Here is a 25,838-nt window from a genome sequence, read left to right on the forward strand (position 1 = left end):
CTGGAGTAAAAACACTCTTTTTTTTTTTTTAGAGTTTATAAGCTCTACAAACGATCAGATAATGATGCGGATGTGGCAAAATGAAGGCACAACACTAAGGTTTCCCCAGAAACTGTATTTATTAACATCTGAATAGTTTATTGAGTCAGTTTGGATGTGACCTCAGTGCGCATGTGCAACAGCTGATATCTATTGATTTTGTAATTAGGGTGTTGTAAGGGTATAAAAGGGTTCAGACCTCTCTCCCCCAGTAAAATTTGTCCCTGAAGAAGCTCCTTTGCTGGAGGGAAACGCGCGTTGGACGCGCAATGTTGTCAGTCTCCTACTTGGAGCTGTTTTAATGTAGTGTTTGCAGTCTCCTGGTTCTAACTGTGTAGACCATATGAGTTAGTCATTTATTAATTTAATTTCATAGTCAGTGTGCCTGCAATCCTTGCACTTTATGTGAGGCGTTTTCACAGTTCATTACTGTGAATTCACCCCAGCACTGCTGTGCTTGGCAGTCTTATGACACAGCTAATATACCATCATCATCATTGCATGTGCCAGCTCTATCACTTAGATTAATCTCTATGTAAGTGTGCAGTGAAGTTATACTTAGCAGGAAAGCAGGATATTTAATCCTTTGGCCACTTATATACTATATACTATTCACTATCTGGTCTCACCGTTGCTCCAGAGGGGTTAATACCCTGACTCATAGCATCCCCTGTCTTCTACATCCCACCAATATTTACTGGTTTACTGGGATAGTATGACTCTATAATCAATGACACAGTTGCTTGATAGCGATGATTTAATACATTTTTAATTCACGTTACACATTACTTTGGTAATATATGTTTTAAGGAATTTATTAAAAGTTAATTTTTACACTTTGCTGGTGTGCATTTAAGTGAATTCTTTTAGGGGGCACATCCATTTTGTGTTTCCCCTTCCCTTTTTTCTGATTCACTTTTCAGTTCACAGTTTGCACCCACCATTTGATTACCTCACTTATGTACTAAAATACTCTATTCAATTATTATGGTCCTGTGATCACTCCCTACCCTTTGTTGTCTCTTTATTAGAACGTACTTCACTATTTTTGCTTTTTCTGTCTTTATTTCTTGGAGGTGCGCTGATTTTTTCCTGAGTGAACCCTTTTTTTATAGTGTTGTATACTTTATATCTTGAGAATATTTGCAATCAAGTTGAGCTGACTGAGTCTGAAGTGACATGTCTTTTGTCATTTTCAGGAGGGACTCTCATCGTCAGGTAAAATCCACAGATGTATAAATGGAAGCCTATTGTGAAATGATTACTGAATTGGTTTTATTGACATGTTATTACTTGCTGTTATACAAAAAGGCATAAAGAGGTCAATAATGCTGAGGTGTGCCTCAAGCTCAGGGGTACGCAAACTTCCTGTGCTGTGCCCCCTTGGCTGCTCTCCCCCAGTGTCGGCCTCCACTTACCTTTCATCCGGCGTCAAGTGACGCAGAGGGGGTCTTCTCATGTCATGTCACGTGACCCCACTGCGTCATTTGAAGGCACGTTGCCATGGCAACGTGTGGCCTGAAGCCAGCTCAATTGAGGTAAGTGATTTACAGAGGCCTCGCACTGAAAAGCGCGGGAGCTCTGTAACCGCCGCGCCCCCCAGTTTGCACATCACTGCTCTAGATATTATGTGTATGACACTGTTATGTTGAGCAAGTCTATTCACAGTGATGTCAGAGTTTGAAACTGAAGTCAATAACATCGCTTAATAATTACAGTATGTCATAACTGACTTTTAATAGCTCAGGTGTGCATCATTAAATGTACTTTTTTTTAGAAGTTCGGCTGACCTGAATCAGTTTTTCCTCTACATGATACATTTATATATACCCTGCATCTTCAGTACTGAGGAAACAACAAATAGAAAATGCTTTTTTTTTAGGTGCCTCAATACTTTTTTTCACTGTTTCTGTTAAATGATGTGAAACGTTTTCATAAAAGTTTGTAGGAAAAGGTTCCATACTTTGTTCTGAAGCTGAAATGGCAACTTTTTGAGTTAGTCTTATTAAATAGGACATTAATAGGAACATACATGATCTCACGGAGCACAACAATCGCTAAAAGACAAGTGTAACTACAGTATCAAAGAAAAAAAATCATGTAGAAGCTAAAAAGTACAAAATCCCAACTCCTCAAGTTAAGTTTGTTACACAGTACATTACTTCCCAACAGCACTGTCAATGTGTGAGTAAAATGCCTTTTTGTTGATGAGCTGTGAAGTTCTGTGGGGGCCTCACAGTTTTGGAAATCTTATAATGTACCTGTAAGAAGCTCTATTTTTCTTTTCTATATTAGGATTTTTTCCCTTTTGTTGCATATACTAATGATTTACTCTTTGCTTAAGGACATGTATACTGGAGCTAATATTATTGAATGAGACAATACAAATTATTTTAATGGGAAAATCCCCAAAGGTTTAAAGTGAAATAAATGAGATTATTCTTACTTGATTGGAACATTAGTACGGTCGGTTGCAATGTTTTAAGAGTTGCTTTATAATAGTTCCAATGATATACAGTATACTTACTTGTTAATTGTCTTTCTTTTTGTAAACTATGCTTATTTGTACACCTTTTTGCCACACTGTTAGCATTTCTTGCAGCCTCTGTACTCCAAACCTTAATAAAAAGAAAGATACAATAAAATGTGTGTGTGTGTTGTGTAATACATATATATATATTACACTCTCTTGTGTCTGGACGCTTTGATTCAGCAGTAACACTGTGCCTTTGTATTGCAACTCATCAACTTGTTATTTTCTCATGCATTGCTCTGACTGTAGTGTATTCTTGCCTGTCCTATACCACTGTGTAGCTTAGGCATGTATGTGCATCGAGTGTATGTTTGGCCCACTTACCTGTTTGCTTCATTCACTTTTGCCAGCTTTTTTTCATCATGAGCTGGCTTCTGTGTCATTTATTTTGACTGCTCATTGCTATAGTTCCAGACCCTGCATTTTCGTTTTCCATTTGTTTTTTTTCTATCCCGTGCCTCCATACTTGCTGTGTGTTTCCCTTGTTAGGTAGTGGTTTTGGCCCCTTTTTATCTTTTTCTCCCCTGTTTTTATTTTGTAATAAAATCGTTTATTTTCTTGATACACTCGAGTGCTCCTTCAAGGTTTCTTTTTTGTATAGTTTTCCTATTATCTTTTCCTTTGGAGCACCGCTGGCCCCATATATATTTTATTGATAGATTTGCCAGCTTTTCTGAGTATCTTCATTAGTGGTGTGCATGCGGTAGTCTGTGTGTTAATGTATAATGCCATAAGATGAACGATCTGAGGGTTGCCATACTCAAAGGTAATCTTAAAACCCCGAAAGAGAGACGGTTGCATGAATACAAATTTATGCAACTGTTCGGGACACTTAGCAGTGGCCTAAACAGAGATCGAAATTTTATGAGTCATTACTGACAGTAGTGAACTCTCGTCCCATAAGCGCTAAAGGCCATGTCTGTACATACTGTGCTAATTTGTATGCACACACAGCTGTCTCTCACACATACTAATACTCCTTGTTTTTCCATCCCTATACACCAATAGGGACCACTAAGTATCCACACACACTTTTAGTTGTGCTACTAACTCTCACATTTCCACACCCACCCACACCATTTATATCCAGTCCCACTCCACACACACCTTGTGTAAAGCACTGTATATACTGTGGGCTCTCCATTCAATTTTTATTCACACTGATACACATACTGTACACACTCTTTCTTCACTTGCTTTCAGTAACCATTTAACACCTCTAGCCATAAAACACATCCACACCGGGGGAAGGAACAGCACAGATAACATTCCAAGAGACACTGTTTTTAAGTTTACCTTTTGCTTCATTCATTGTAACATCGCCAGAAGAAGAGATCAGTGTATCTCGAAAGCTCGCACAAATAAAAGCATTTCGTTAGCCACAGAACGGTATCATCTATTTATTTATTTATTTTTTTGATTATATATATATATATATATATATATATATATATATATATATATATAAAACAAACAAATTGGAGTAGCGCCTTAGGAAGCTTGATAAGGATAAATCAGCTGTGTAAATCAGATAGAATTAACAAGGCAATTAACCAAAGAATCCCCAAAAGGGCGAATTTGTGATAAAAACAACTGAAATCTATAGCAAAAATAAAAAATATTAAACATAAAAAATAAAATAAAAACCAGATGTCAGTTGAAATTCCAAAAAATTTACTTAGTCCACAGGAGTTTTGCTGCCCGTATATAAGGATCACCAAATCCCAAGGATATCTGCAGAAAACAAGAAGAAAAAACAGGCGCACTCCTGGTGTGATAAAGTATAAAACAGTATTTATGGGATTGTAAAATATAAAAGCGCACTCACAAACAGAGTAAAAATAATAGCATTTATGAGATAAACTCAATCGCCTTGAAGCTGTGAAGGGAATGTATCAGCCTGTCCCATTGGTGCCACCTCTTGTGTATCCGTTGGTTCAGCAAGGTGCACTGGAGCCACTGCAGCCAGATGATGTAATAATCAGCAACACGGTCAGAGACTCCCTCCAGATACACCTCCCACAGCTCTCACTGCTCACCAGCAGGCAACTGCAAAACCGGAAGCGACAGCAGTCCCAAGCAAAATAGCAACAGCTCCAAGGTACTCTCTCCGTTCATGCAGTAATGTCAGCCACAAACTCGCCTCATTGGGAAATGCCCTACGCGTTTCGTCACTAAGGACTTCATCAGGGGTTCTTCAAGGCGATTGAGTATATCTCATAAATGCTATTATTTTTACTCTGTTTGTGAGTGCGCATTTTATATTTTACAATCCCATAAATACTGTTTTATACTTTATCACACTAGGAGTGCGCCTGTTTTTTCTTCCTGTGTTCTGCATATATATATATATATATATATATATATATATATATATATATATATATATATATAAAATACTGGTATACCCCATCCCTTAGCTTCTTTGCATACCCAGTTAATCAACCCCACACTGATGAGACCCATTAAGGTCGAAACAGCTGTCTGTGGGTGGTTTTCTGGGTATGCACCTTAACCCTGGCTGTGCTCAAAGCTGTGACCATGCAGCAAGCTTAAGCCTATAGGGAACCATGTTAAAAATGGTTTTTGAAGCAAAAGATGGCACTGCGTGCTCATTTGCATGTCATTTCAAAGAATCCCTTGCTGCAGTGGAAGTGCTGTGTGCTGGGTGATAATGGTGAAGGGCGGGGTTGCAGAACTGCCTTAGACATGCAGATGAGCATACAGTTATATTTACATATTTGCATACAGTTATATATATATATATATATACAACAAAAAAAGACTAGAAAGTAGCGCCTTATATAACCCTACATGAAATAAATGTGTGATGGTCAGTCAAGAACATAAGCTAAATAAATAATTTGACCCAACAAGTATTTCAAAGATAATCCAAGGGTAATTGTGTGTAATAATACTACTCTAGCTGCAAATAATTATAACATAGATTGTATAAAACAATTTTAAAAAACACTATAATTTAAAATAAAAAATATAAAAAATAAAAATATTAAGACAAATTGAAAAGTGTCCAATTCAGTCCCAAGGTATAATTCACCGAATTGTCTGCAGCCCAAATAAGGGATCACCAGTCCCTGTAGATATCTAAAAAGAGAAAAAAACACAGGCGCACACCTAGTGTATTATCGTAAAAAACAATGTTTATGGGACATAATTTGTTTTGGATATATACCATATGTGCATGACTAATTAATTAGATTTTCTCCCTCTATATATACCGGGAGGTCATACCTAACAGTAACCCCCTGATGAAGTCATTGTTATGACGAAACGCTTAGGGCGTGGCTAAATTGTGTGGTTTACACTCACAGAGCTAAGGACTTACAGGCTGTGTATGAGCTTCCGAGGCTCCCAATGATCCAGTGTTTACTAGAGCTAGCACAGACTTATTGAACTGCTGGTATCAGGAGGGCTATCTCTTCCGGGTGCAGAGGTGACCAGGTTCCCCTTCCGTAGAGCGTGGAGAGGCGACGTCGGAGAACGCTGGTACCTCGAGGTGCATTGAGAGAACCACGCAGTTGGTGATTGAGATTATTCTCATACACGCTTTATCCTTGCTATTTTTGTGAGTGGCCATTTGTCTGATTTTATGTCCCATAAACATTGTTTTTTACGATAATACACTAGGTAAGCACCTGTTTTTTTTCCTCTTTTTATATATATATATATATATATATATATATATATATACACACCCCCCCAATGTCTGTGTGTGTGTGTGTTGTATGTGTGTATATCTATATCTATATCTAAAAAAAATCATAGAACAAGACTCATAAAAAGGCTTTGCTTGGTAAAATAATTTTATTGTGAGTGTTTAAAAATAGGTGCCATATTGCCTGTAACTGTTTAAAGTATATATATGCAACATTCCTCTCTACTCAAGCTAAATTGCCTAAATAGTTTATTAAATTAGATAAATTATAAATAAATGAGTGCAAACATATTGAAAACTAGGTGCTAAATGTTATGGTTTTATGTGTAATGTGTTGTACATAGTTCTCTGATATGAGTATACAGTACTGTAGCTTAAAGAATGCTCTAAGGAAAACGGACTCTTTCCTACAATTGAAAATTGACAATTAAGAATAACCAATGAGCAATAAAAGTTGTGTATAAAACCCAAGGTAGGGATAAGTATGAGGTATCTGCACCTGAGGAAGCAATGGGTAGGGCGTGTAACTGATAGAGAGATTGACAGCTGAATTCTATCACGGAGCCGGAGTCCACAGCAGAGCCGAGATCTCGCGAGACTGTGAACGATCAAGTGATCGCAGGTGAATACTGACGCCGGCATCGGAGCAGTGCTGAGTTTGAGAGACTCAGCTGCTAAAATCTCAAACTGCGCATTTTTTACTTCTAAAGTGTGAGTGCAATACCTGTGAGGTATTTCAATTTTATTCATATTAAAAACTATTTTACACTATTTTGTTTTTCTTTACCTTATCCCTCACATGGGACCCGTTCTTGAGACGGAAGCCGTGTATTTAGGTTAATCATTACAACTCTGAGATCAGATCAGCACACATGTGAAAGGCAGGGTTGCAGACCTGTCTAAGACATGCAATTGAGCATACAGTAATATTTGTATGTATGTATGTATGTATGTATGTATGTATGTATGTACTGTATGTATGTGTGTGTGTGTGTGTGTGTGTGTAGAGCTATCTGTTCCGTGTTAGCCAAGCTATCTGTACCGTGTTAGCCAAGCTTAATAATCAAAATCGAATAGACGATACCGTTCTGTGGCTAACTAAATGCTTTTATTTGTGCGAGCTTTTGAGATACACTGATCTCTTCTTCCGTTAGTGTTACAATGGATAAATACATACACACAAACACACATACATACACACACACACACACACACACACATATATACACATACACACTCTTACATTACTAACATTCAGGGATCATTTAACACCTTAAGTCATAAATCGCATACTGCACAGGGGGAGGGATAGGCTTCAGTCAGATACATTCCAGGATGCACTGTTTGCAAGTTAAACCTTTCTTGCTTTATCCATTGTAACACCGCCGGAAGAAGAGAGCAGTGTATCTCGAAAGCTCGCACAAATAAAAGCATTTCGTTAGCCACTAGTATCTCAGGTTCACCCCGATAGGTTTACTCCACTCCTGTTTACTGAAACAGGAAGTGTAAATGGTCTGATTTTAAAGGAAGCCAGGAGGAGAGAGCTACTACTGGTACTGTATATGCACTGATTGTGGTGCTACATGAAAGATATGCACTGATTGTGGTGCTACATGAAAGATATGCACTGATTGTGGTGCTACATGAAAGATACTGTATGCACAGAGGTGGCTATGGTATAACAGAACAGGGACAAAAAAAATCACTGTGTCATCTGAGAGACAGATACTGTACTGAATTGAAATACTTTATTTTAAAATTAATACAACTTTGCAAACTGATTCCACTTGCATTCCACAGCATACAAAGTGTTATAGGGTTGACACGTCAAAATAACATAGGTTTTAAAATAAATGTATGTGACAGTGTTCAGTATATTAAGTTTTATGTCTTTTTTCAATGAACCATTTCATTGAACATAAATGAAAAAAAGTAACTAATATTATGTAAATAATACTCATTCATCCAGATATACATTTTCTATTTTGTACATTGATGAATGACAAATCATATATTGTTTCAAGCTAATTACATAAGATTATCTAAACATGGGCTCTCAAATAATTCTTGAAAATAGTGAATGAGCCTTGGGCAAAATAAGGAGTATGGAGTTCCAGAGGTAGGTACTGTATCAATGAACGAGCGAGAAAGGTTTCAGGTGTGAGATGACTTTAGACACAAAAAACACATCAAACACATTAAAGATACATTTTCACCCAAAAGTCTTAAACCGGGCAACATTTGCCCTCTTTCAGATGCACAAATAAAATGCAACTTAGTCAAAGTTTGCAAGTAATACGCCAACCATTCAGTCCATGTCCGTGACATTTTATCTTAATGTGCTATTTTGTAAAATTCTCTAAAATTGCTAGATTCGCTAAAAGTGAGATTATATTTAATGTCCGTACACCATGTTTCGCTCACTGTCTGGCAATATTTAATTGAAATCTTGCGAATCTGCAACATTTTAAACACATTTTTTTTTTTACATTCTTAGCCCTTTAAGACTTATTGAAATGTTTCATATAGAATTAAAATTAGGGGAGGAAACGCTAAAAATGTTGTGATATTTTTTATAGTTTTTCACATCTCTTATCAAGTCCATAAGCTTTAGCAGAGTGTATCAGGCAAGCAGATACAGAGCAAGAGATTAGAGCCATGACGTAAAGGAGTCTGTGAAGAGATTGATAATTTCAATGATAAATTAGTGAGATGCGTCTTGCAACAGAGATTAGAAATAATTGTACAAATATAGTCTGTTTGTATCCTCGGCTTTCCTGACCCGGGCCTGACCGTTACGTGAGATTTCCAAAGAAATTTACGTGAGCTATCCGCGATGTAAACTGGGTGAAGTGAGACATGAAGGCGGGCAGAAATTCAAATGTGGCATTATATGCAACAACAGCCAGAAACTCAAGTCGGTCCCTTCTACCTTTAGGAAAAACTGCACACAGAGCGCTGTGAGGCACACAGTTGGTTTGTAGAATAATGCAGTGGTAGAGACAGGAGAGATTGAGGGCATGGGTTTAGTGATTTAGCTGTAGAGTAGTGGAGAAGATTGATTTGAGCAATAAGATGTAGGATTTATCATTCTTAAACTACATTCTTGGGAGATTGGAAGGTTTGCAGTTTTATTGAATATGAAGGGAAAAAAGCTCTACAGGAAATATGAGAACATCAGTCCTAATTTCAGTACCAGAAAAACATATGGATATTTTGTCGGCAACCAGGGTTTGTAGCAGACAGAAGCTGAATAGTGGATACCCAATACATTTACCAAAAGTGCTGATTTTAACTATTTTTGATTATTTTCTTACCATTTTGCGCATGTCAGTGGCAGGTGGTTCCACATGTCTCCTGAGTTCATTGTGAGTATTAACAATCTTATGTTGGTTTACCAGTTTTGTGGTCGACACCTTGAGTACCTAGAAGTATACATTTTTTTAAAGATTGTCTTCATTTTATCAAGTTATTTACAAAATGCTGTAAGCTGAACCTAAAATGTGTTCTGAATCAATTTAAGCAATATGTAGTTATGGGCAAGTGTCGCAGTATGCAGTATAATGTTTTAAGTGATAATTCAATATGTTTTGAGATGGCTGATCATGTGCTATTGGCCACTTCAGAGAATAATGAATTAGACCCTTAATATATTTCTAAGCTACCACCATTATAAAATAGTTGCTGCACCTGACAATGATGTCAAACACCTAGAAACATTATGATTAAATGTGAGTGCAGAATTATTCAATTAAAAATCACCAGAAGAAGAATTGCCTAAAATATTGCTAAGGAAGGTACAGTAATTGAACGTGATAGACGTTTTGGTCTATGGTTTCTTCATTAGGCACACATAACTAATAATACAAATATTATCACAGAGATGCCTTTCAGATGACAATGCATTTGTAAAATGCTCTAATGGAGGTTAACCAAACATTCATAAATTATAAGCGTATGGTTTTGCAATAATATTTCTAGATATGAATTTCAGCAAAACATTGATTTCCTTTTCAACTTTTCAAACCTTTATCAGGCATGGTTCTACATTTTCTTCCATATAATAGAAAGGCCAATAATAGTCTACAAAGGTGGGTAAAACAGACAAACATTGATAGCTACAAAATAAACCAAGCACAAAACAATACAGGTTGAACAGTATACAAACAGGAAAGACAATGTAAGTATTACATTATGACCAGGTGGCGGTTCATTGATCAAATGCCTGGGTAAATACCATACTGTAGATAAATATTGAGCTGGTTTTAAACTATTTCTAGCCTCTTGGATTCTAGAAGGCATACGGTTTATAAAAAGTAAAAGCAATATGACTTAGAGCTTGAACTCCAAATGAAGTCAAATAATTTGGGGAACTGTTGGCAGTCCTCACCTGTGGATTGCAGTGGGTGTATATGGAACTAGGGGGGCTATGCACTAAGCTCAAGGCTTTTGCGTCCGGATGAAAACAAAAAGCAGGTCCGTTAAAAAGTGAGGCCGGAGACGCGATTCACTATGGCCTTGAGTCCATTTTCTAACGTACGGGCTCAAAACAGCCACAGCGAACGTGTTGCTTTTTTCCCCCTGCTAACGTTCTTAAACTTTACGTACGATAGCTGATAGAAAAAAAAACCGCTTGGAACATTTGCATTGAGATTTGTCATCTCCATGCAAGGCTGTTACAGGCGATCGGACACTAAATAAATATATTTTAATAATAGTGTACATGAGCAGGGGGTCTCCTGAGCTGAACCGCATTGGTTTCAGGTCCGGGGGCCCCCTACTTCAGGAGGTACAGGCCCCGTTATGGGGTGCCAGTATCCCCTGCACTTTCAAGCTCCCGCGTCACGTGACCGGGATATTTACATTCTGCAGGGGATACCGGCAGCCCATAAAGGAGCCTGTATCTCCTGAAGTTGGGGGTCCCCGAGGCTGAAACCAATGTGGTTCAGCTCAGGAGACCCCCTACAGATCTACAAAAAGGCCAGGGTGTGGCCGAAGAAGAGAAGAAGACCCCGGAAGACAACGGAAGAAGATACAAGAAAGAAGAATACTTGTTATGGTTTATTATTTTATGGGTTCCTGTGCGTGGATTGGTTCGAGAGTAAGGTGTTCAACGGGAGTCGGTGAGTTGGTCAAGTAATGGTAAGTCAACAAAAGAAATGTTTTTTTTTTTAACTTGTACATGTTTTTTTTTAATTTTTACATATGATATATTTTTTTTATTACAGATCATTTCTTGCAACTGTATGTATGTATGTATGTATGTATATCTCGATCGATATATACATACAGGGTAAGAAATGATTTGGAAGGAAATGTTTGTTTTGCTGTCTTTAAAATGTTTTTGGATTTGCTGCTATGCATAAATGTGTATGCAAAGTATTTTGGAATTAGATAGATGTAATTTTTGGTGTTGTATGCTGTATTTTAGGTCATGGTGAGGCTTGCTTTTGTATTTTGGATTCTTTTTGGTACTTATATTTTGTCTGATGGTAACTTGTTTTGTTAAACAATTGAAATAGTTAATTGTGTAATTGTTATGGATGGTATTTTAATTGTTTTGGGATTTGATTAATGAATGCTAATTGATTTCTGATGACTTTCTTGGTTTAAATAGTATACTTGTTTGGATTTAATGGTATTTTGTTTGGAATATTTTATTGTTAACATTGATTGGCAGAGTGTACATGGTGCATAGATTTTATGCATCATGTATACAATGTAATTTCAATGTTTTGATTGGCATTTGATGCTTTTGATTGGAAGATGAGATTGATTTTTTTAGGAAATAGGATTTTATTTTACTGTGGCTGATATGGAGAAGTGGTATTTTTATTAGAGCATGCTTTTGTTAACCCTTAAACATGTCTTTGTATATTGGTTCATCATGTGTGTATATGTATATATATATATATATATATATATATATATATATATATATATATATATATATATATATATATACATGTAGAGGTATCAGTATCGTGTTAGCCGAGCTTCAATAAACAAAAAATAAATAGATGATACCGTTCTGTGGCAAACAAAATGCTTTTATTTGTGCGAGCTTTCGAGATACACTGATCTCTTCTTCCGGCGACGTTACAATGAATGAAGCAAGCAAAAGCTATACTATAAACAGTGTCTATTGGAATGTAATGCACAGGGGGCTGCTACTACATAGGTGAGACAGGGCAGGGGCTAAACAAGAGAATGAACCTGCACCGCCACAGCGTCACACACGGAACAAGAGAAAGTCCTGTTGGCGAACATTTCTCTGACTCTGGCCATAAGATGAACGATCTGAGGGTTGCCATACTCAAAGGTAATCTTAAAACACCGAAAGAGAGACGGTTGCATGAATACAAATTTAAGCAACTGTTCGGGACACTTAGCAGTGGCCTAAACAGAGATCGAAATTTTATGAGTCATTACTGACACAAGTGAACTCTCTTCCCATGAGCGCTATAGGCCATGTCTGTACATACTGTGCTACATGTGTGCACACACAGCTGTCTCTCACACATACTTATACTCCTTGTTTTCCCATCCCTATAGACCAATAGGGACCACATAGTATCCACACACACTTTTAGTTATGCTACTAACTCTCACATTTCCACACCCACCCACACCATTTATATCCGCTCCCACTCCACACACACCTTTTGTAAAGCACTGTATATACTGTGGGCTCTCCATTCATGTTAATTCACACTGATACACATACACACTCTTTCATCACTTGCTTTCGGGAACCTTTTGACACCTCCAGCCATAAAACACATCCACACCGGGGGAAGGACAAGCACAGATAACATTCCAATAGACACTGTTTATAGTATAGCTTTTGCTTGCTTCATTCATTGTAACATCGCCGGAAGAAGAGATCAGTGTATCTCAAAAGCTTGCACAAATAAAAGCATTTCGTTAGCCACAGAACGGTATCATCTATTTATTTTTTGTTTATATATATATATCATCATGCAAATATATATATACACATACATATATATATATGTATATGTATGTGTATATGTATATGTATATGTATATGTATATGTGTATATATACACATACACATACACATACACATACACATACACATACACATACACATACACATACACATACACATACACATACACATACACATACACATACACATACACATACACATATATATATATATATATATATATATATATATATATATATATATATATATATATATATATATGTATATACATATATATATACATATATATATGTATGTGTATATATATATTTGCATGATGAAGCCACTGTACAAATGAATGGGTGAAGGGTGGTCTGTGAGGTGACCCGTCAGGCCCACCGGGGACTCCTGTGGGCCTGGGGTATTAACCCTGTATGTAAAATAATAAATCATGTATTTATGGGGGGGCACAGGGGGTGGGTTATGTATTAATAAATATAATGATGTTTATTGTGGGGCTGTGTATTGTTTTTCTTGTGGGTACAGGGGGTGGGGGAATGGAGTATTGTCCCCAAGGGTATGTGAGAAGGCCTCCCGTCTGTGTTAGTGGGTGAGGGTGGTTTGGCCTCACGGGATGGGTTGAGGGGGAGGGTATGTAGGCCTCCTGAGTGGTGGGTGAGGGTGGGTTAACCCCTTAATGACTGTAGCGGTTAATGACCGCTAAGGTGATTAAAAAAAAAAAATGAAAATGTGTGGTGCTTCTAAGAAAAACCTTTATGAATGTGAATATTAATTTCATTTACACAAACTGTTCCTGAGATGATAACCCCTTTTGATGAGATGAATGGGAAACTCACTCCTCCATATGCTCTGACTAGTGGGTAACGGCCCCCACAAGCACTGCAGTAAGGGGCCACACATGATTTGAAAAAGTGTCCCAGCATATATGTCAGATTGGAGTTATACAAAATTCTACAGAGTTCATAGAGAAATAACTCACTTTTTGGAGTGGATGTGATCCCATGTGCTTCTTCTGCCAGATAGGGGTGTGCATCCGATTTTTCTTGAAGGTTAAACGTGAAGAACAGAGATAAAAAATTGGCACCGTTGCTCAGGAAGGGCAAAAAAGAGTAATTAAGCCAAGGAGAGGTTTGACCCTTAAAAAAATATATTTATTGGAGCCAGCATGCAGATACAGCTACATAACGGGGTACACAGGACCCCCACCAACGCGTTTCGAGCGGAGCTCTTTATCAAGGTGACTGATATCTGTACTCACCAGTCTGCTTTAAATATCCCTAACATTGTGCTGGCATCCATTCGCAAATCACTTCCTGGAACTCCCACTCCGCATGTGTCACTCCGTGGGAGTCCCAGGAAGTGATTTGCGAATGGATGCCAGCACGATGTTAGGGATATTTAAAGCAGACTGGTGAGTACAGATATCAGTCACCTTGATAAAGAGCTCCACTCGAAACGCGTTGGTGGGGGTCCTGTGTACCCCGTTATGTAGCTGTATCTGCATGCTGGCTCCAATAAATATATTTTTTTAAGGGTCAAACCTCTCCTTGGCTTAATTACTCTTTTTTGCCCTTCCTGAGCAACGGTGCCTGTTTTTTCTCCTTTCTTCACGCTAAGGTGATTAAGGGGTTAGGGGCTATTTTTATTCTTGTGTATGTTTTGCAGCACCGGAGGGACATGGGCAGGATGAAGATGAGGATGAAGACGGCCTTCATCGTGGGTGCCTGTAAAAGGTAAGTGTAATATTGTTTACTGTATTTTTTGTAATTTATATGTATTTTAAATGGGTAAATGCATTATTATCCATATGTGGATAATAGTAATTTTGCCCATTACTGTATTGTATGTGTTAGGGGGGTGTATTTAGTTATAAATATTGTTTAGTATTTTTGGAGGCACAACATTGGTGAGCCAGGGACCAATGCGGGGTCAGCTAGGGACACCAGCGTGACCCCCGGCCTCCCTCGGGGCCCCCGCGGGATCAGCCGGGGACACCCGCCGGCCTGTTGTATGGGTTTTGCGCATGCAAAAATGTAAACAAAGACATTTTTCTATGTCCAGCTTTTTTTGCGGCTACCTTGAGCTGACGTGTTTTCTTGAATGCAACCTTCGCGTTCGCTAAGGTTGCGTAGCTTAGTGTATCCCGCATAAGGGCAGAATTGAACCCAAACAGGTTAACGAACGTGCAAAGTTGAACTTAGAAAAATTTCCTGAAAAAAGTCCGTTTTAGTACACAAAGTGCCTGTTTGCGTGTCTCTGTGAATCGCGTTCAGCGCAACATCACGTTCTTAGAGCACTTTGCGTTCTAAAAACGACTTATCGGAGCTTAGTGCATGACCCCCTAGGTACTTTTTAAGATAGCTGGGACCCTGATAATATAGAGCTTTGAATTTCAACAAGCCAATCTTGAAACAGATTAACCATCCTACAGGCAGCAAACACAGAGAATGGAGAAGTGTCACGTGACAAGAATTGGTCTGGTTAGTTAATAGCCTGACCATAGCATTCTTCACCAACAGCAGGCAGAGCAGCTCTGTCTCTGGAAGTCCCAGGTAAACTGCCTTACAGTAGCCCAGGCATGAGGACATAAAGGCCTGAACCAGGAATGGGAGATCCTCTTGAGGAAATCAAGTACTTAATCCTGGCTATATTCCTCAGGTGAAAGAATTAGTATTTCATCACACATGGTTCTTGCATTGCGTCATAATCAAGGACAATACCAAGAATTAGCATTCTGTCAGAGTTTAGCAACAGAGAAACCCAGTGCTTAGGACCCCAGTGCTTAGGACCTAGCTGCAGTCATGTTGTCATCAGATGGAAAGTTCCCACCACAAGCACCTCTGTCTTTTCATGATTCAACCTCAAACAACTTGTACTTATCAACTGTACAAGCGCAAATAGAGCCATTGAGGACTGATAAAAATGGGTCCTTAGTACCCACTGTGAACATATAAAGATGCGTGTCATCTGCATAGCAGTAATAACCCAAACCATGTCAACTGATAATGTTACCCAGTGACAGTGTGTACACTGCAAAAACCTTGTAAGATAAGGCCTCTGGCACTACACATTACAGGGGCATAGTAGAGATAGGTATACTCCTGGAAACACTCTCTGTGACCTTCTAGTGAGAAAATATGTGATTGAAGTGAGTATTCTACCATCCAATCCACTGACATTTTCCAGGAGCTTCATTAAAATCCCATTGTCTATGATATTAAATGTTGTAGAGACGTTAACGAAGACCAAGATTAAATTCCCACACGCACATGCTGCGTTCCTGCTCTCGTTCCTCTGAACGTCTCTGGAGGAAATCTCACACCCTCGCAGTCTTCCTTCACTACAAATTTATGCAATCCTGTTTCAATTATGCCCCTCTCAGGCTAACGATGTCCAAGAATAGTATGTGTGGGTGCACAGCAGAAAGGAGCAGGTCACGTGGCAATGAAAAATATTTATTAATGCTGCATATTAAAAACCGGTGGAGGATACAACACTCCTACGCATTTCGTGCTTGTGCGCACTTTATCAAGGAGTTAACTAACTCCTTGATAAAGTGCCCACAAGCATGAAACGCGTAGGAGTGTTGTATCCTCCACCGTTTTTTAATATGCAGCATTAAATAATATTTTTCATTGCCACATGACCTGTTCCTTTCTGCTGTGCACCCACACATAATATTCTTGGACATCATTGGACTTTGGATGAGGCTGCACGCCTGTGGACATTAAGGGGCAATAGTGAGTACTTAATTCTGTTTATGACACTTTATAAGGGGGAGGAAAAGTTATTACACTTTTATCCCACACCCTCAGACATTATTCAGTCTATCTATGGCAATATTTAGTACTACACTACTAATATTTATACACCCTAATTTGTCCACATCAATATGGATTTATGGTGGAACCAAGCATTTGAGCTCCCACATATCCAAATAATCACCCTCTCAGGCTAAACAAACCTACTTTTCTTCACTAATCAACACGCAAAAGTTTAACCCATGATGACTCTTTCCTGTCTGACTCCCTACTCAGACCACCCTCAGCTGCCTCTTCTTCCTCCATCTCACCGAGGACTTTGCTGACTATTTTAAGGAAAATATAGAATCCATACGTCAGAACATCCCTTCTGTTTCCTCCTCCCACCCTACACCGCTTCCTATCTCTCCTCCTGCATTCCTTGACTTTTTTTCCCCTGTCACAGAGGAGGATGTGTCACTGTTGATCTCCTCTTCTCCCTCTATCACATGCCCTCTTGACCCCATTACCTCCCATCTCCTAAAACCTCTTGCTCCTACTATAATTCCAATGCTCACACATATTTTTAACTCATCCCTCTACTCGGGTACCTTTCCCTCCTCCTTTAAACATGCAACAGTCATACCATTACTCAAAAACAGCAAGGTTGACCCTACCTGTCTTTCTATCTATCAACATGTCTCCCTCCTGCCTTTTGTCTCTAAACTCATTGAACATCTTGTATTCTCTCGCCTGCTCCATTTTCTCACCACCTATTCTCTCCTAGACCCTTTAAAATCTGGCTTTTGCACTGCTCACTCCACTGAAACAGCCCTAACTAAAATAACTAATGCTACCAAAGACAGAGGTCATTACACTCTGCTCATATTAATCAATCTCTCTGCAGCATTTCATACCGTGGACCACCCTCTCCTCCTTCACATTCTCCATACTATTGGTATTCGTAACAAAGCTCCCCTCTTACCTCTCCCATCGAAACTCCCGGGGTCTCTTCTGCTAATACCTCCTCCTCATATATCGATCCCTCTGTGGGGGGTACCCCAGGGCTCTGTCCTGGGACCTCTCCTCATTTCTCTGTACATATTCTCTCTAGGTGACCTAATCATATCTCTTGGGTTCAAATATCACCTCTATGCTGACGACACACAAATTTACTTCTCAACCCCTGACCTTACACATGCTGTACAGACCAAAGTTTCTGAATTTCTCTCTGTGATATCATCCTGGAAGGCCCTCCACCAACTTAAACTCAACAGATGCATGCGGAACATGTGCACAAGGCAAACAAGGCATGCAAAAGCACAATATTACTCTGACAATCTCCACCAAAATACATCAAACCCAGCTAACTTCTGGAAGGTTAACAACAATATATTCCAGCCTCCTAACCATCAACAACCAAGTAATATCACTAAGGGGGATATTACTCTGACAAACCCCACTGACATTGCAAATGCATTCAATGATTACTTTGTGGGGTGTGCCACTAACTTATTAGCGAAACGCAGCACAAACCCCAAACATGAATCTCATCCTGGGAGTATCCCTACAGTCCCACCCCCTCCCAACACTGCCCACAATTTTCAATTTAGCCCAGTATCTGAAGAGGAGATTACACAAGCGCTCCTCAAACTAAAACTAAGCAGCCAATGTGGACCTGACTTACTACAATCTAGGTTCCTACGACTTGGTGCTCCAGCCATTGCCAAACCAATCGCGTCCATAGTCAAATTTATCCTGTCTGCAGGCCATATCCCTAAGACCTGGAAAACTGCCAGAGTTGTCCCAATCTTCAAAAGTGGGGACAAAAACACTGTCTCAAACTACAGGCCAATCTCACTTCTCCCAATTCTATCCAAAGTTATGGAAAAATGTGTCCACTCCCAATTAAGCGATTTCTACACCAAGACAAATTTCCCTAGCCAATTCCAGTCTGGGTTTCGTCCCAAACACTCCACCGTAACTACCCTGCTAAAAGTTTGCAATGAAATCCAGTGTGGAATGGAACGGGGACAACTCACTGGTGCAGTATTCCTAGATTTTGCAAATGCTTTTGACACAGTTGATCATGTTATCCTGCTTAACAAACTCCAGAGCTCTGGAATAGGGAAACATGCTTTAAACTGGTTTCAGTCCTACCTATCAGGAAGATCCCAACATGTGTCCATCTCAGGCTCTAACTCCAACCCCCTGGATATCACCTGTGGTGTCCCGCAAGGCTCTGTTCTGAGGCCCCTACTCTTCTCAGTGTTCATTAATGATCTTCCCACAGCTTGTAAGGCAGCCTCAATACACATGTATGCAGATGACACAATCCTATATGCACACAGCCATAGCCTCTCTGACCTTCAACACATAATTCAGTCTGACTTTTTGAAACTCGAAAACTGGATTTCCCAAAACAAACTGTTTTTAAACACTGACAAGACTGTAAAAATGGTATTTGGGACCAAGACTAAATTTGTAAAGCTTCCAGTGACTGAGCTACTGATTAGAACCAACGCTAACACCACCCTAACACCTGTCACTAGTTTTAAATACCTGGGCTTATGGTTTGACTCCCACTTAACATTCGGGATGCACATTGATACCCTGACAACCAAGACCTATGCCAAACTAGGGGTACTTTACAGGAACAAATCCTCCCTAAGTCTCCTGGTCAGAAAGCGTATTGCACAGCAGATGCTAATGCCAATTATTGACTGTGGAGACATAGTATATGGCTCGGCACCTCAAACCCACCTTAGCAAACTTGACACCCTCTACAATTCAATTTGTCGTTTTGTTCTCCAATGCAACTACAACACACATCACTGCGAAATGCTCAAAAAACTAGATTGGTCAACACTAGAGTCTAGGCGCAAAGTTCACCTTTCCTGTCTCACCCTCAAATACTTTCTGGGCAAGCTACCCAGCTACCTGAACAAGCTCCTCGCCCCTACCACATGCAGCACCTATCACCTGAGATCAGACTCCAAAAGACTATTCATGGTCCCAAGGCTCAACAAAGTATCCGGCCGTTCCTCCTTCTCCTTCCGTGCACCCCAAAACTGGAACAACCTACCAGAGACCCTCACATCCACCACCAGTTTAAGTTCTTTCAAATCTAAGGCTGTCTCACATTTTAACCTGTTATGTAACTGTTTCATACGCCCATAATATTTATTTTCTTTAACTGTGCATGCACTGTCTTGTATATAATGTATACCTTGTTCATTTATGTAACTGTACTTGTAACCATGTATTATTTGTTTTACTCTGTGCCCAGGACATACTTGAAAACGAGAGGTAACTCTCAATGTATTACTTCCTGGTAAAATATTTTATAAATAAATAAATAAATAAACATGTCAAAAACAGAGCTCCTCATATTCCATCCCAAAAACCTGGCCCCACTACCTCCTTCCACATTACTGTTAGAAGTTCTTTAATACACCCAGAGGTACAAGCATGCTGCTTAGGGGTGACACTCAACTCCTCTCTCACATTCTCTTCTCACATTCAAAACATATCTAAAACTTGTTGCTTTTTCCTCAGCAATATTACAAAGATACAGCCTTTCCACTGTTGTTCGACTGCTAAAACTCTGACACAGGGGCTCCTTCTCTCCCATCTCGATTACTGTAACCTCCTACTGTCTGGCCTTCCTGCCTCTCAACTTTCTCCCCTTCAATCTATCCTAAACACTGCTGCTTGAATCACTCTACTCTTTCCTAAATCTGTCTGAGCGTCTCCCCTGCTGAACTCACTGTCCTGGCTTCCTATTGAATCCTGCATGTCAAACTCAATTCTCCTCCTCTCTTTTAAAGCTTTACACTCTTCTGCCCCTCCTTACATCTCAGCCCTAATTTCTCGCTATGCATCAGCCCAACTCTTGCGTTCCGCTCAAGGATGTCTTCACTCTACCCCCTTGTATCTAAAGCCCTCTCTCGCCTTAAACCTTTTTCACTCATTGCCCCACACCTCTGGAATACCCTTTCCCTCAATACCAGACTAGCACCCTCTTTATCTACCTTTAAGATTCACATTAAAACACACCTGCTAAACGAAGCACATGAGTAGCTCAGTGGGTAATACTATACACCTCATACATAAAGCATAAACGCACTTACCAGAATGCCCTCCTACTTTCTCTGTACGTTCTTCCTACCTACCAAAGCGTTCAAACCTTGCAGCAAAATATTATAATTGAATCACATTCACAATCAAGGGTCAAAAATTACAGGCATTTGGTGGCTTGCTAAAAAGTATGTCTGAACTTTTTTCAATCCTTGATTCCAAAGAAATGTATGACTATGCGGCACTGTCATTATTTCAGCTCAACAAGGTGAGTGGAAGAAAGAATGGAAACACTCCAGGAACAGTTCAGCTGCATACTATATCAACGTCTCTCTGCTTCAAAACAGAGACACAAAAGAAAAAAAAATATTAATGAAAGTAATGTTTTTTTTGTTTGATAAACCTGTTTTTTTTACTCTATTTGACAGTCTATTTGACCCTATTATCTTAAGCTCCCTTTTAACCCTTCTACCATCAATATGTGTCTATCTTGGGCACTAACTCCAATCCCTTGGATATCACCTGCGGTGTCCCGCAAGACTCTGGTCTGGGGCCCCTACTCTTCTCAGTGTTCATCAATGATCTTCCTACAGCTTGTCAGGGAGCTTCAATACACATGTATGTGGATAACAAAATATTATATGCACACAGCCCTTACCTCTCTGACCTTGGACACTTACTTCAATCTGACTTTTTGAGACTTGAAAATTAGATTTCCCAAAACAAACCGTTTTTAAATACTGAAATAACAATGAATAAAAATAACAATGATATTTGGGACCAAGGCTACATGTCTAAAGCTTCCAATGAATGAGCACCAGATTAGAACCAACGCAAATACTATCTTAGAACCTGTTACTAGTTTCAAATATTTCGGCATATAGTTTGACTCCTACAGTATTTAACATTAGGGTTTCACATTGATACCCTGACATCCAAAATCTATGCCAAACTAGGTGTACTTTATATGAACAAATCCTCCCTATGTCTCTTGGTCACAAAGCGCATCACACAGCAGATACTGATGCCAATTATAGAATATGGGGACATAGTATATGGCACGGCACCCCAAACTCACCTTAGCAAACGCAATACACTCTATAACTCAATTTGCTGCTTTGTCCTCCAATGTAACTACAACACACATCACTGTGAAATGCTCAAAGAACTAGATTGGTCATCTCTATAGGGGATAGGTGCAAAGTTCATATTTCCTGTCTTGCCTTCAAAAACTTTCTGGGCAAGCTACCCGCCTATCTGAACAAGATCCTCACTCCTACCACATGCAGCACTTATCACCTGAGATCTGACTCCAAAAGACTGTTCATGGTCCCAAGGTTCAACAAAGTATATTGCCGCTGCTCCTTCTGTTACCATGCACCCCACAACTGGAACAATCTACTGGAGACTCTCACAGCCGTCACCAGTTTAAGTTATTTTAAAACTAAAGCTGTCTCACATTTTAATCTGGTCTGTAACTGCTACATACACCTACACAGTATAATATATATTATCTTTAACTGTGCATGCAATATTTTGTTTATAATGTACAGTATAACTGTCCACTTAATGTAACTATGTATTTGTAACCATGTATTTGTCATCATAACTCTATGCCCAGGACATACTTGAAAACGAGAGGTAACACTCAATGTATAACTTCCTGGTAAAACATTTTATTAATAAATAAATAATTTTCTGAATACTTTCACAAATTATATAAAATACTGTATTACATCACTTGAAGATTAGAAGGAATTGAAATTAGGAAGTAATTGGCATGTAAAGAGCCTATAATAGATTGCTACATACATCCAAGAGTTCTCAAGGAGTTAAGCTCAGTAATAGCCAAACCATTATATTTAATATTCAAGGACTCCATTTCAACAGGCTCAGTACCACAAGATTGGCGCAAAGCAGATATGGTGACTATATTTAAAAGGGGAGCTAGATCACAGCCGGGGAATTACAGACCTGTACGTCTGACTTCAATAGTGGGGAAACTTCTTAAAGGTTTAATACAGGATAATATTCAGGAATACCTAATGGGAAATAAAATTATTAGTAACAGTTAGTATGGCTTTATGAAGGATAGATCATGCCAAACTAACCTTATTTGTTTCTTTGAGGAGGTAAGTAGGAATTTAGACCAGGGTAATGCAGTTGATGTGGTCTACTTAGATTTTGCAAAGGCTTTTGATACGGTTTCACACAAGAGGTTGGTGTACAAAATAAAGCAAATTTAACTCAGTAATAATATATGCACCTGGATTGAAAACTGGTTAAACGACAGACAACAGAGGGTTATCATAAATGGAACTTTTTCAGGTTAAGCTAAAGTTGTGAGTAGAGTACCTCAGGGATCGGTAATGGGACACCTGCTTTTTAACTTGATTATTAATGACCTTGAGGTTGGCATCGAGAGCAAAGTCTCTACTTTTTTGATACTAAATTGAGTAAGGTAATAGAATCAGAGCAGGATGTAATTTCTCTTCAGAAGGACTTGGAGAGACTGGAAACGTGGGCAGGTAAATGGCAGATGAGACTTAATACAGATAAATGTAAGGTTATGCATTTGGGATGCAAGAATAAAAAGGCGAATTACAAATTAAATGTATTTATTTATTTATAAAATGTTTTACCAGGAAGTAATACATAGAGTTACCTCTCGTTTCAAGTATGTCCTGGACATAGTTAATATGACAAATAATACATGGTTACAAATACAGTTACATAAATGAACAGGGTATAAATAGGGATAAATTGGGGGAATCCTTGATGGAGAAGGATTTAGGAGTGCTTGTAGTCAGCAGGCTTAGCAAAGCCCAAAGTCATGCAGTAGATGCAAAGGCAAACAAGATCTTATCTTGCATCAAATGGGCAATGGATGGAAGGGAAGTAAACATAATTATGCCCCTTTAGAAAGCATTAGTAAGACCACACCTTGTGGACCACACCTTGAATATGGAGTACAATTTTGGGCACCAATCCTAAGAAAAGACATTATGGAACTAGAGAGAGTGCAGTGAAGAGCCACCAAATTAATAAAGGGGATGGAAAATCTAACTTATGAGGAGAGGCTAGCTAAATTAGATTTATTTACATTAGAAAAGAGGCGTCTAAAAGGGGATATGATAAATATACAAATATATTCAGGGACAATACAAGGAGCTTTTCAAAAGAACTAGTCATCCCACTAGGCAGTACAAAGGACTCAGTGCCATTCTTTAAGGCTGGAGGAAAGGAAATTTCACCAGCAACAAAGGAAAGGGTTCTTTACAGTAAGGGTAGTTAAAATGTGGAATTCATTACCCATGGAGACTGTGATGGCAGATACAATAGATTTGTTCAAAAAAGGTTGGACATCTTTTTAGATAGGAAAGGTATACAGGGATATACCAAATAAGTATACATGGGAAATGTGTTGATCCAGCGATTAATCCGATTGCCAATTCTTGGAAGGAATTTATTTTTCCCCTTATGAGACATCATTGAATTATATGAGTCTGGGGGTTTTTGTTTGCCTTCCTCTGGATCAATAAGTATAGATAAAGGATAACGTATTTGTTGTCTAAATTTAGCATAGGTTGAACTTGATGAACGTACGTCTTTTATCAACCTCATCTACTATGTAACTATGTAACTATCTAACATTTCAGTTTTAGGTATGTTTTAGGTTTTTATACCAATAGATCAACGTTATAGTTCTTTATCAACATAGTTGTACATCATCTTGCAATGCCCTGCAAGTCTTTTCTTCACTGTCAGAGGAAGATACTGTTCTTCTGACTGTAAAAAATATATAATGTTAGTCATTAAAAATACTGTACATCTTGAGAACCAATATTGGAACTCTAATATTAGTTAAAAGCCAGCACGTTTCATGAATGACTGTAGATTATGTAACTTTCAACACTGTAATTTCACAAAAATATATTTGCAGCCATAGAAGGTATTTGCTATCATGCCAAGATTTATTCATTTGTCGTAATGTAAGACATTTCAGGAGATGTACATTTCTTTATAAAAAACATTAAAAAAGTATGATATACTTATTATCATGTGCTATAATTTCAAATATTAGTTAAAGCATCTACTGTAGATTGCAAGTAAAGGAAATACTTGACACATTCTGCTTTTACAATTCCCTCATAAATTATTTAGTATTATTTCTACAGATACAGCCAAGGTTATTGTGGTCACTTATGCGTTATTGAGCGATTTTCTGTGATATTCTGCCATCCTTGGCTACATCTGTACATTGTAAATTTATACTAATTTGTAGCTATCGTTTTAATGTATAAAGAAATGACATAAAAATACAATATATAGACAAGTCATAATGTGTTTCCAATGATGAATTCCATCCGTCACTTTTCAGAAAATGAAATAATGTATTCAAAAAGCAAAGTTAATCCATTTCATACAATATAATACAAAATATACATTTGTTTTCTTCAATAAATTGCTGTACTTACCTTTCCGTCAGAAAAATGAAGCATTGCAGATAAATACAACATGAAATGTAAGGGCTTCATCACAAAATGTTTACTTGATGATATTCTTATCCTTTTTTTAGAATGACTGTGAGAGCAAAAAGTGAAGAAATTAACAGAAATCCAGTTGCAAAAGCAATTTTAAACTTCAGGGGGGAGAGACGGGGCACACGATGATTGGTTGGAGATCTCGACTATAAATTGGCTGAATAGCAAACTCATTTATTTTATATGTCCCAGATGATGAAAAAGTCTGAACAATTTAAACTACCACGATAGAATTAGTAAATGAATAATT

The 25,838-nt window shown here is 38.5% G+C and overlaps 1 protein-coding gene across 1 annotated transcript in view; it reads right to left on the bottom strand.

The window, feature by feature from the left end:
- The window catches only part of LOC142492191 (cysteine-rich secretory protein 2-like), a 52,718-nt gene extending 27,089 nt beyond the window's left edge, over positions 1-25,629 (bottom strand). Inside the window, exons 1-3 of the mRNA XM_075594864.1 lie at positions 25,523-25,629; positions 9,566-9,673; positions 2,567-2,657 (exon numbers count right to left, since the gene is read on the bottom strand). Of these exons, the coding sequence (XP_075450979.1) occupies positions 2,567-2,657; positions 9,566-9,673; positions 25,523-25,582 (259 nt within the window). The 5' untranslated portion in view covers positions 25,583-25,629. The remainder of the gene's footprint in view (positions 1-2,566; positions 2,658-9,565; positions 9,674-25,522) is intronic.
- Positions 25,630-25,838: the final 209 nt, after the last annotated feature.

Source organism: Ascaphus truei, chromosome 4 (genome assembly GCF_040206685.1).
Source record: "Ascaphus truei isolate aAscTru1 chromosome 4, aAscTru1.hap1, whole genome shotgun sequence".
Classification (NCBI taxonomy): Eukaryota; Metazoa; Chordata; class Amphibia; order Anura; family Ascaphidae; genus Ascaphus; species Ascaphus truei.